General features: G+C 35.8%; 1 protein-coding gene across 1 annotated transcript; it reads right to left on the bottom strand.

Moving 5' to 3' along the window:
* Positions 1–12,024: 12,024 nt before the first annotated feature.
* LOC129237839 (HIG1 domain family member 2A, mitochondrial) lies at positions 12,025–12,836 on the bottom strand. Its single transcript, XM_054872792.1, has 2 exons — positions 12,541–12,836; positions 12,025–12,444 (listed from the first exon to the last, which is right to left on the bottom strand). Exons 1-2 carry the CDS (start codon positions 12,677–12,679, stop codon positions 12,281–12,283), a joined length of 303 nt encoding a protein of 100 aa, XP_054728767.1. The 5' UTR covers positions 12,680–12,836; the 3' UTR covers positions 12,025–12,280.
* Positions 12,837–13,102: the final 266 nt, after the last annotated feature.

Here is a 13,102-nt window from a genome sequence, read left to right on the forward strand (position 1 = left end):
TCATCTATTTGACTATAAATTACGACTTTTTATAAATCTTGAAAATTTGCTTTAAAAAGTCGCGAAAAATACACCTTCTACATAAATACTTTTTTCTGTTAAAATTATTTCTCAGTCAGCCACTTTCAATTCATCTACTGCATGTTTGAAATTATTATTTTTGCCAAAGAATATAAGTTGCAGCTCCAAAGACAAATCACAAAAATAATAAGAAACAATTGAAAAAAAACATTATTCGTGGCTTGTAAGTTAAAAAGTAAGGTTTTTGTGCCTTTTTCGAGAAATGATTATATGTATGTAACGGTGCAAGTTATTTAAGAAGAAAGAAAGCAAATTCACTCTTTAAAAGAAATGTCGCGAAAATAAAGCTGCATACAATTTAAATTCTACAAAAAAAATTTAAATAAATAATGTAAAAAATTCTTCTACATCAAGAAGAGTCTGCGAAAATTGCTGAACTCTGATTAGTTATCGATGTTCGCGCTTAAGAATTTCTTAAGAAACGGCAAAAATAGCATTAAAAAAATAAAAATTATAAAAATAAAAACTAACTTGCACTTGCAATTAATAATGTCATAACGATACATACATACATATGCATATGTATATGAAAATAAAAATGAAAAATAAAAATTTAACACTGCAACAGATTAATATTCAATAGGCAACTTCATCATAATACGAAATTTTAATAATAAATAGAAATAAATAATAAAATGTAAAAGTTAAATAATAAGCAAATGATCACATTATTAACTGCAAGTTTGCAAAGAATTCTGTTGTTGTTGCAACAGCATAAACATTCCCTACAAATGTTTGGGGAATGCAGCTGGAGTGGCAGTCCTTAGCCGGATATTAATCTGGGTCGTTCCGGTAACGTAAAATTGACTGTTGTGGGAACGGCAAAGAATTCTCATATCTATTAGTTTAATTTCTCAGTTTTCCTCCTCAGCTGTACAAACTTAAAACAAAATATGAAACCTATTTTTTAAATATATTATCTTTCTTAATACATTTTAAAACTTTAATTCAAACTGCAACTAGGAATCTTGGTTATATGTATGATTTTTTTTTTAATTCTAATTAGAGATTGTACAATTAAACTTCACCCCTTTATTGTTTATACAAAAGAAGTGTTAATTAATTTAAGCTAAAAACAGAGAACACAAAAATGTAAAAACTAAAATAACAAGACGGCACTAAAATGCAGTGAAAATGTAAAATCTTAGATGTGCGTCTAAGCCCAAATTTCTGCGAAATGCCAGAAATGAACTTGAAAAATGCAATCAAAAATAAATAAAAAAAAACTTAAAACTAATATTTCCTCTCCCAAAACAAAAGGTTGCAATTTGCTAGCATAACATATGCAGAACAAAACAACTATGTATGTAAAACAACAACAAAGAAAAACCAACAATTGTAATAAAAAAATGGTATTCCGATTGAACATGAATAAAGTCGTGGGATTCCTTAGCATAATGGAGGAATTCTGAGAAAACAAAGCAAAAATGTCGTCTGCATTTCTTTATTTGCTGGGGACGATTTTACGTAATTGAGATACAAATGAGAGCATATTAGTCAAATTTTAGGTAGTTGTTCTGAAGGTTGCTTAGAATTTCAAACGAAAAGTTCTGTGACAGTTTTGTGCTTAACTAAAGGTAATGGAAAAATTCAATACATTCTTCAGTACCACTAGAACCGAGGTCTAAAAACAATTGAAACATTCGAATATCAATACAGTATGGAGTGCAACAGTCAAGAAGCGATTCCAACGATTCCTTTTGGTAGGTCAAACGTCGAAAATGTTAATAGAATCAGGAAAATCATCGAGTCGGATCGACATGCGAGCATTATTTCATTACCAAGAAATTGAAGATTAGTCAGAAAGTTTTTTGGAACCGTTTGCATGAGGATGCTTGTTACTACATACATATAAATACATTAATTTCATTCTTCTAACTACATACATATTAGACATATAAATATAATAATTTAATCGTCGAAATATAACGAACTAGCAAACCCGGCCCCCTTCACTGGGCACACTAAAATAGAATAGATATGGTTTAGAACAGAAAATATATGATTTTCATATTATTTATTTCTTTATTCTTTATTCAAGCGCTTTGGCATAAACAATATTTTTTGTTTTTCTATTTGTTTTTGAGTAAATATAAAATATAAATTGAAAATCAGGAAAAAAGAAGATTGTTTTTAAATTTCAAATCAACGCAAATGAATAACTAAGAAACAATCGTCTTTTTTCCTCATCATCTATGAATTTTTCGTTTCAATTTATACGTTTTATTAAGCATTGGAGCTTTTTTAACCATTATCCATTTATATTTTTCAAAAAAAAAAACGAAAAAAAAATTTTTTTCCACGAACACATAATTTCATTCGGATTTCACATTAAATTCTCAAATTTCGTAAGAAATTATTCACTGTTCCAAAATCCACTCCAAAAAAATTCACAAACAATTTTTACATGTTGCACTTACGTTTTTTCCTTATGGCATCCAAATCAGAAAGAAATATTGACACATTGTAACTCACACTGTCAATTTGACAGTTCAGTTCCGCCTCAAGCGTTAAAAAAGTAAGCGACATTATGGCTGGTTCAAAAGAACGCTGCACCCGTTGCCAGTGCTCCGAATTACAACCAAACTTTACGAAACCCATTTTCAATGTGCGTAAGTTTGGTTTAATTCGGTGCAAAGACACGGCGGGTCCACGTTTTTGCATATATTTCGAGACCCTAGTCATCAATAGGTATGAAAATTACCCCGTATTAAAGCACTTATCAACAGCTTTCATTTGATACCCATATTGTACATACACAACCAAAGGTTACCCGGGTCCAAGTTTTGACCTATATCTCGATACCCTATCTACCAACAGGTATTCAAACTATACGGAAATCATCTTCAATACCTACTTAACAATGTGTGTAAGTTTGGTTTAATTCGGTGCAAAGACACGGCGGGTCCACGTTTTGGCATATATTTCTAGACCCTAGTCATCAATAGGTATGAAAATTACCCCGTATTAAAGCACTTATCAACAGCTTTCGTTTGATACCCATTGTACATACACGTCCGAAGGTTACCCGGGTCCACGTTTTGACCTATATCTCAAGACCCCAGTCACGGAGCGGCATGAAAAATACTCTGTACTAAAGCATTCACCAACAGCTTCAATTTGATATCCATATTGTACAAACCCATTGTAGGGTCCACGTTTTGGTCTCTATCTCGAGACCCTAGTCACGGAGCGGCATGAAAAATACTCTGGACTAAAGCATTCACCAACAGCTTCCATTTGATACCCATATTGTACATACACATCCGAAGGTTACCCGGGTCCACGTTTTGACCTATATCTCGAGCCCTATTTCCAAAATAAAATGTAATCCATGTTACTCGTGGATGATGTAGCTTTCGAATGGTGAAAGAATTTTTAAAATCGGTCCAGTAGTTTTTGAGCCTATTCATTACAACCAAACAAACAAAGTTTTCCTCTTTATAATATTAGTATAGATAAACGTTGAGGAGAAAAAGATTAATTTTTATTTCATTAATATAATTTCTTGTACAGTAATAATGTGGCGCACACAACATTGACTTGAATAGTCAGAATTCCTTCAATTTACGCGATGCTTTTTGATGTTGCCTAACAGGTGGATGGCCCTGCAAATGTGTGTGTATGCATGAAAATGGAACGGTCTGCATCACCCATACACTGTTGCAAGAACAAGAAGTGTATGCCTAATATCATCAAATGGTGCACATGGGAAGATTTTTCTCCTAGAAAAAAAATATTTTCTATATCTTTTAATAATGCTTATTCGAAAAGTTAGACCCACGACTGGCCGAGTAATCCGATATATGTATTATTAAATCAAATAAAAAACATTTTCCAAATGTTCTAACTTCTTAATCGAAAAATAAATTCAAATAACTCTAATTGTTTCGAAGCATTCTGACAGGAGGGGAAGAGGGAATAGCAATTTGAAAGATGGAAGATGTATGCAAGGTTCCTCCACAAGTAGGGCATACCACCTTGATCAAAAAGTTCCCGGAATATATTCAGAAAATTCTAAATACAAGTTTATCCCTCAAAAGTGATATTATCGCGCTCAAAGTACTCCCTACCCTATCAATTGCAAGCCACTTATGCCAGCATTTGATACAGCGCCCGAAACATTTCTGGAACCCTATTCTCGGTATCTCATCAGAGCCGTTTTCAATTTTTACATTACTTCCTTTGGGCTATTAAACGTTCCTCGTATTGGTTTTTTGATTTGATGAAATAGAAAAAAATCGCAGGGAGCCATATCAGGTAAATTCGATGGCTATTGGATGGCATTCGTTTCGTTCCTGTCAAAAAATTCACGGATAGTGATGGCACTGTGGGATAATAATAGTCTTTAATCCCAGAAGAATCTTAAGAAAAGTGGGCTATCATGGAAGGAGTTGCTATTTCTCTAATAAAGAAGCAAAAACGCGTTGCTTTCGCAAATGCACACATACACAAGCCTCCAGAATTTTGGAAAACTTAATTTTTTGGTTTGCACTTTTGGTATCACAGGACAAAAAATTTTAAGCAGCGCGAATAAAGCAAATTTATTACCAACAGTGGAACATGCGGGTAGAAAGGTGATGGTGTGGGGGTGTATGGCAGCTGGTGGTGTATGAAAGTTACAGTTTATTGATTTAACAATTAATAAGTTTGCTTATTTGAATATTTTGAAATAAAATTTCAAGCAAGGCAAGGCTTTCTACAAGACAATGACCCCACTCATACGGCTCATATAATAAGGCTAGTGGTTCTCTATAATGTTCCCAAGCTATTGCCAACTCCACCACAATCGCCAGATTTAACTCCTATTGAACACTTATGGGCGCTTCTGGAAAGAAATATAAGGAAACACCACATTACAAGCAAAGAGGTCTTGAAGAAAGATGTGATGTGGGAGAAGATGATTGTGGAAGAGAGTATCATATTGGTAAACTCTACACCCGGTAGACTTGGGGAAGTAATGAAACGTCGAAGGTAACCGACAAGCTACTATAAACATGCATATTTGTTGAGTTTATTTACTTTTAAATTTTTATAAAATGTTAATATTTATTTATAAATGAAATAAAAAGTATTTCAAAAACTTAACAACTTTTTTCGAACTGAATTCCAAATATCGTGGTATGTCGTATAACCATTCGGTCTTCACTTTTGGATAGCACACCTATGTACATATATAAAGGTGGTATCCTGGTGGACAATAAGCGACCGGGTAAAAGTGTACGTTAAAAATTTCGATTTCACTTAACTGATATGCTCTGATATTATAGGATTGCTCGATGTCGTCAAACATAATACGACACTACACGATATTGCATTTGAATATTAGAAATTGCTTTTTAACTTGGTTCCTTGGATCGCTATCTATATATCGTACAGAATCATAAAGTCATTATCTCAATTGTTACCCTGGAGTCCGCGACTTGGGGGAGTGAAAGAATAGTGTACTGATGTTGGTTGCTGCTGTTGCTGTGCTTGCCGCCGCAAGGCACTTTTTTTTTTTGTTATTTCACGTACGTGTGGTATACACCGCAAATCATAGCCGAAAACGGAACCAGTTAAGGCAAGAGTTTCACTTAATTGAAGCCGAGTGGTCGCATTGGCAGTTTGGTGGTATGCGATGTTCCTGAAGATCTTATACATTTTGAAGCGGTACTAATAGAGTTGACTAATCAAAGTTGGACTCAATGCCAACATGGTTCATAAGCTGCAAGTGATGTTCCTGAAATGGGAAACCAAGAGGGTTTGGTCGCTGAAACAAGCACCGGTCAATCACACTTCGCACAGCACAAAACGAACTTCGTAAATTCCACTGTCAATTAAATAGTAGCGAGATAATAAAATATAGTGCGTTATGTGTTTTTTATAAGAGCATTAGAGCTTAAAGTGATGAAATCAATGAGAATTTTTATTATAATCTAGTAAATAATTCCATGGCATTTATTTTTTAAATATGATATCCGGTATGTCCGCCGTAGGAGTTGCATGCTCCATTCGATGAGCCCTATAAAACGATTGCTAAGCGCGCCGTAGTTTTCATTTCATTTCATTTATTGCCCAAAATCATTTTAACATAGGAGTTTACAAAGTTATGATAAAATTAGATTATTTAGCATTATCCTAACATACATTTTTATTTATTTACCTATTTATACAATAGGTCATCATTATTATTTGGAATGTCTTTGGCATAATTTTAAAACTTATTTATATTCTCCCAAAAAGGGCTTAAAAAGGAGATAACGTATATTAAACTTCTATAATTTATTTGGCTATAAATTGATCAATGTTATAAACTAAATTTTCATCGTTGAAGTTGTAAGTATTGTATCGCCTATGATAATATATTGCTTTACTATTTTTATGTAACATGTTATTATTTTTTAGTATTTTTAAATATATTGGTGATAAATGTTTTTCTGTTAGAGGTAATGATATTTCCCTTGCCTTTGACAGATATTTGTTTATCAGTTCATTTTCTATGAATGTCAGTTTATCAACAAATCTTACTGACGATTTCATTAAGAAAAAGTCTATGCGTGATATTTTACATTTTTAGAAACTCTTTTCCAAAAAGTACCACTTCTGTAAGGTTGGCGGTTAAGACCGCTACAAATTCTTAAAACATATAGTTCAAATCGTCTAAGTCTCTCCATTTGGCTCGACGAAATGTTGAACCATATCGGATGAGCATAAGATATGGGTCTAATTATTTGTTTGTAAATATTTATTTTAATACAGTTCGATAGTCCACCCTGCCTTCTTAATAAATTACAATAGCTAAAGAACATTTTTTTTGCTGTTGTTAAAATCAAATCTATATGTCTTACAAAGGTGAATTTGCTATCCAAAATTATGCCCAAGTATTTGATTTGTTCTTTGTATTTTATGTTGAATCCATTTATTTTAATTTGAGGCTCATATTTACGAGCATTTGGATATAAGTTCTTACGTATTCCTTTAACAATAGTTCCGTAGTTGGAACCAAATGTCATTATAGCTGATTAATTTTTGGAAACATAAATTCAGTCAGCATGGCTCGATAGCGACCGCCATTCACCGTAATGGCAGCTCCTTCCTCATTTCAAAATAAATAAGGACCGGTAATGCAGCCAGAGCCGTGAACTTTATTTTTATTTTTTTCGAAGTAAATTTAAACAATTTGGAGCGATGTTCTGGCGTTAAACGATTCATGATGACTTGTCAATCCTTACTCATGAAGCTTAAAAACACACAATGTATAAGAGATGTTAAGGTTATTTCATTAAATGTGCATATACACCAATGTATATATCAGGTCAGTCCATAAGTTCGTGCGTTTCTTAAAGGTGATTTAAAATTATTAAAAAAGATGTTTAAAGTATTTATTAACCCTTTACTGCATGATTTAATTAAGCGTTAAAAAAAATTGTTTCTCGGTGGAAACAGTTTTATTTAATTATGAATAAGGAATATTAAAAGAAATATAATGAAAAGTATTTTTTTTGGCCAAAAGTGCTCACTTCCAGTATAGTACCATATATGGGCTCATATGCGGTAAAGGGTTAATCAATAATATATTTTCCTTCATTATTTATAATGTCTTCCCAACGTTTAACCAAATTTTTAATTCCCTGCTCAAAAAATGGTTTGTCCTAGGAGCCAAAATGCGCTTCGATATCCCTTTTTATAGCTTCTTTTGAGGAGTAGTTCTTGTTACTCATATGGGATTGAAGTCCACGGAAAAGGTGATAATCACAAGGTGCAATATCCGGAGAGTATGTGGATCCCATCCGAGCTCGTTCAGCTTGCCTAATGTTTGCCTTGCGGTATGAGGTCTTGCGTTGTCGTGGTGAAACAAAACTTTGCGTCTATTCACTAAAGACAGTCGATTTTTGTTAAGTGCCTCATTCAGTTTGATAGCTGATGGGAATAATAATCAGCAGTTATCGTCTGGTTTGGTTCCAGAAGTTCATAATAAACAATACCGGCCATATCCCACCAAATAGACAGGCGAATCTTCTTGGGGTGAAGGCCATCTCTAGGGGTCGGTTCTGGTGTTTCATCTTTATCTAAACATTGGCGTTTGCGAACAGGATTATTGTAAAGGACCTATTTTTTATCACCAGTAACGATACGGTGCAAAAAACTTTCATTTTCAAGCCACTGCAGCAGCTGAGAACACACATTCGCATGGTTTCCGTAGAGTGCACAGCACCACCACGGCACTCACCGTCATAAACACTCAGGTAAACCGCGGCCTCAACCAAAACTGCCCCTGCGAGAGGACTGTCCTAGTACCGTTGGATCTAAAAAAGGCTTTCGACACAGTCAGCTACGCCACGCTACTAGATGACATTTTACAGTCGACACTCCCGCTAGGGCTGAAGAGGTGGACCGCGAACTACCTGAGTGGTCGTCATTCGTCGGTGATATTCCGAGAACAAACATCTAAACAGAGGAAAATAAAGCAAGGCGTACCGCAGGGTGGTGTCCTTTCACCCTTGCTTTTCAACTTCTATGTCTCCAAACTCCCCCAGCCACCAGAGGGAGTCTCCCTGGTCTCATACGCCGACGAATGCACGATAATGGCGTTGTGCAATGATATTGATAGCCTATGCTCCAAGGTAAACGACTACCTCGCCAGCCTTTCTCGATTCTTCACTGCGAGGAGTTTACAACTCTCCCCACTAAATCCACGGCGGCCCTTTTCACCACCTGGGCAAAGGATGTCAAGCTACAACTCAAAGTGAAAGTCGATGATACACCAATTCCGACGGTTAACAACCCCAAAATTTTGGGAGTTACCTTTGACAGCTTGCTCTCCTTCTCAGCGCATACAACCGCTATTGCAACTAAAGTACAGAATCGCAACAAGGTTCTCAAGTCGCTCGCCGGCAGCAGTTAGGGCACAGGCAAGGAAATGTTGCTGTCGACTTTTAAAGCAATAGGCCGACCGGTTCTAAACTATGCTGCGCCTGTCTGGTCGCCTGGAACCAGTGATTCGCAGTGGACGAAGCTTCGGACCTGCCAAAACACTGCTTTAAGGACCGTGACAGGATGTCTTTTGATATCACCAATACAACACCTACATGATGAGGCCCTTATGCTGCCTGTTAAGGAGCATAACAAATTACTCAGTAAGCAGTTTCTGCTAGGGTGTTACCGCAGACCTCGCCCATGCAGACACCTGCTCGAGCCTGAGCCACCTCCCAGGCACATCAGGAGGCATTTTCTCAACTACGCGGACGAGATCTCAGACGAAACAAACAGACAGTTACTGGATCGGACAGTGTACAGACAGGCCATAAACGACATTCATCGGGAGACTCTCACCACCTTCTTAACCTCCCGACCCCCGAATGCCGTTATCGGAGTCCAACCACCACAAATCGCAGACGAAGAGTTCCAACTTCCCCGAGAGTCCCGCGTGACCTTGGCACAATTACGTTCTGGATATTGTAGCAGATAAAACTCCTACCTATCCAGAATCGACCCCGACATACTAAACATATGTCCAGCATATGAAGGCACCCCGCACGACACTAACCACCTTTTCACATGCCCATTCAATCCACTCATCTAACACCCCTCTCCCTCAGGACCCAACCGGTCGAAACAGTTAGTTTCCTGGGCCTACCGTTAGATGAACTAGACGTAGACGACCGGTGATTACGATACACTGGCAGGGCAAACGTACTGCTACAACAACACATTCACTCTCTGCTGAAGGTTGGCGACGGAAAGTCTATGCGGAACCCATTTTCCCAGCTTTGAAACTTTTCCCAACTGAACCAGGTGCCTGTGAACTGTTCCATGCGCTGAATTTATCCTCTGAGCTATCATATCGACTGTCAAATTTGGCTCAGATTCCACGAGTTCGGGCAAAGCGTCGGAGTTAAAGACTTCAGGATGACCAGCGCGCGGGGCATCCTCCTCGTCGCAGCTCCCACTTCGGAATTTTGAAAACCACTTTTGCGTAGTCCTTACACTCACGGTATCCTCTCCGTGAACAGTGTTTATTTCTGCAACAGCAGTTGTTGCATTTTTACCACTTTTATAAAAAAATACAAAATATGCCTCTTATACGCGTTTGAAGATTTCATTTTATTTTTTAACAACACGTGCTTCTATCCGCGATTAAAATCACTTGCTGAATGCACAATATATCAAAGAAAATACAGTGTTGGAAAAAATAATAGAAACGATGTGAATTTTTCTTTCTTTTGGGTATATTTCTTGCAAAATAATTTGTGCTGTTGAAGTTCATATCTTTTTATAAAGAAACAGTTTTAGGTATATATAAAAATAGAGGTACTCAACTCTTGCTACATTTTTGTAAAAAAGAAATCATGAAGTTCATTTTATTGTCCTTTGAAAAAATAATAGAAACGACATCCTTAAAGCTAATAAACATAAGTATTTTTCTTTAAGATAATTAAACAAAACTTTTAAAATTGTAAACAAATTGATATTTGGTTGTTGCACCCTGGGCTTTAATGACTGCGGTGCAACGCCGGCTCATTGAGTCCACTAACTTGGCACAAACTGATGGGTTTATACTAAACCATTCTGCCTGGACTTTTTCCCACAAATCTGCTTTATATTTTGCCTTATAGGCGGCAATTCTCTTCTTCAGAATGCCCCAAAGGTTCTCTATTGGATTCAAGTCCGGGAATTGTGAAGGCCATTCTACTAACTTTACATTGTTATCCTGGAACCATTTCTTCGCCAGTTTAGAGGAGTGTTTTGGGTCGTTATCTTGTGGAAACTCCCAAGTCAATGGCATTTCTTCTTTGGCATATGGAAGCATAACATTATTTAAAATATTTACGTAGTCCGCAGCGCACATCTTATCTTTAATCCAGAATAAAGGACCAACACCTGCCGACGAAAAACATCCCCAAAGTGGTATATTACCACCTCCATGCTTCACGGTCTTCAACGTGTGCTTTGGATCGTATGCAGAGTTTTTAGGTCGTCTTACATGTATCTTGCCATCAGACCCAAACAAATTAATCTTTGTTTCATCTGACCATAATACGTTTTTCCAATTTGCACGCAGTAGATGTTTCTTTGCAAACGATAATCTGCAGGTTATGTTTTTTCTGCTAAGGTATGGTACTTTTCTTGCACTATAGGCCTTTAATCCCCCAGATATTAATCTATTTCGGATTCTTCGACTGCTTACTGGCGCTTGTAAAACATTTTTCAATTCTTTTGAGGATAAAAATGGTTTTTTTTCGATTCTCGTATAAGCAGTTGGTCAAACTTCTTTGATGTTGCGCGCTTTCGTCCTCGTTTTTCCTCTGTAATTTTAAAATTAATCGCAGAAAACTCCTTTTTTCTGAGCATTTCATTAAATCGGCAATCCGTGACATAGAAAGGCCATCACTTTTTAGTTTTTTAATAATTTCTCTTTCATTAACAGTACAGTGTTTACCACGTCCCATTCTGAATGCAATATTCATAAGATAAGAAATATTTTATGAACAAGTAAATAATAAATATAATTTTTACATACTTTTCCAACAAAATATCAAACAGTTTAAAAATAACAGTATATTATTAATTTTAACTGTAGCTATTCAAATTTTTCCGAAACGTTTCTATTTTTTTTTCAACTAAAACACGTGGTTCTGCACCAAAAAGAATACTGAGCCTAAATATTTGCGATTATGCACATAAAAACAAGACAAAATAAAGTACCGTTATCAAACAGTATTACACGGTGTGTATCTGCATAAATAGGTACATACTTTCGAACTAAAAATTTTATATGAAATATGGAGTGATTGTCGTTTCTATTATTTTTTCCAACACTGTATAAATAGCTCCGTTATATTCCGCGAATAATTTTTTGTATGCAAAAATCGGACAAAAGTGAAATTATGGGTAAAATACGCACGAACTTATGGACTGACCTGATACGTACATCCGGTGTAACTTAAAAACAAAAACTAATTTAAAAATAGCAGTGTAATATAATTTTATTTGGTTTCATACGAAAACGGCACACATACCAACTTTTTAGCTTTTGCACACATGCTTTAATATAAACAAAGGATTAGAAGTATCTATTATAAATGAATCTATAGTATTGCATTCTGTGCTGTGTATAGACTTCCGTATTATAAAATATGAATATAATACATATAACAATGGTGGTGTACTGCGGATAAACCAAACTTCTTGTTTCTGATTGACCAACCGAGTCACTTTATTGCTTGGTATCATACGTCATGACTACACCGATAACTAACGCGAGTACCGTGAACCCTTGTGCAGCAATGCGGGTTCGCATCATTATTTGAGACATACGGCGATTCCCGGTGCGAAAGTTATACAGCCCATAGGTTAACGCGCCGGCGGTAGTCAAACAACCTAAGAGAATTGAAATGAAATTTGTAAAACATACAAATATGTAGTTCACTTATATAATTTATTCTTTGGTACAATAGAAGTAGTCCCAACACATACCAATCGGCACAGCCGGGTTTTCTTTTATTTTGCGTATCATTTTCTCTTTGGTCGTTTCGGCCTGGAATGAGCCGAAATCACGACGCAGCTGAATCCAGTCTAATTCTTCATCTGGAAGGGCAACTTCCTCTTTTCCCATATTTAATTTAGTAATTATAGATTTTAGCCTTGGCTTTAATGCTCACACTTTCTTCAATATTTCACAACAAAATACGTATAAACTTTTCGTAGCTTCTAACTACATAACAAACAAATATACGTACTTATGTAAATCATATGTTCACAGGCAAAAACATATGTATGTGAAGAAAACAAAACAGCACTGCAAAAACTGTCATGTTGAGCATTTTGAACTGTTTTGAATACAGTTTATGAAATTTCATACTGGAGAAGCCAGTTTTTCTAGTAAGAAATTATCGCTAGCGGCGTTAAAAAAAATAAGCATAAGTAAATTGTCACGGTTTAGAGAATTTAAAAGGAAGCGCAAAAAATTATTGCGTTAGTAAACTAGCTAATGCTGTTATCTTTCTCGCAATAATGCTGAATTGATTCATTGCTGCGC

Source organism: Anastrepha obliqua, chromosome 2 (genome assembly GCF_027943255.1).
Source record: "Anastrepha obliqua isolate idAnaObli1 chromosome 2, idAnaObli1_1.0, whole genome shotgun sequence".
NCBI classification, from domain to species: domain Eukaryota; kingdom Metazoa; phylum Arthropoda; class Insecta; order Diptera; family Tephritidae; genus Anastrepha; species Anastrepha obliqua.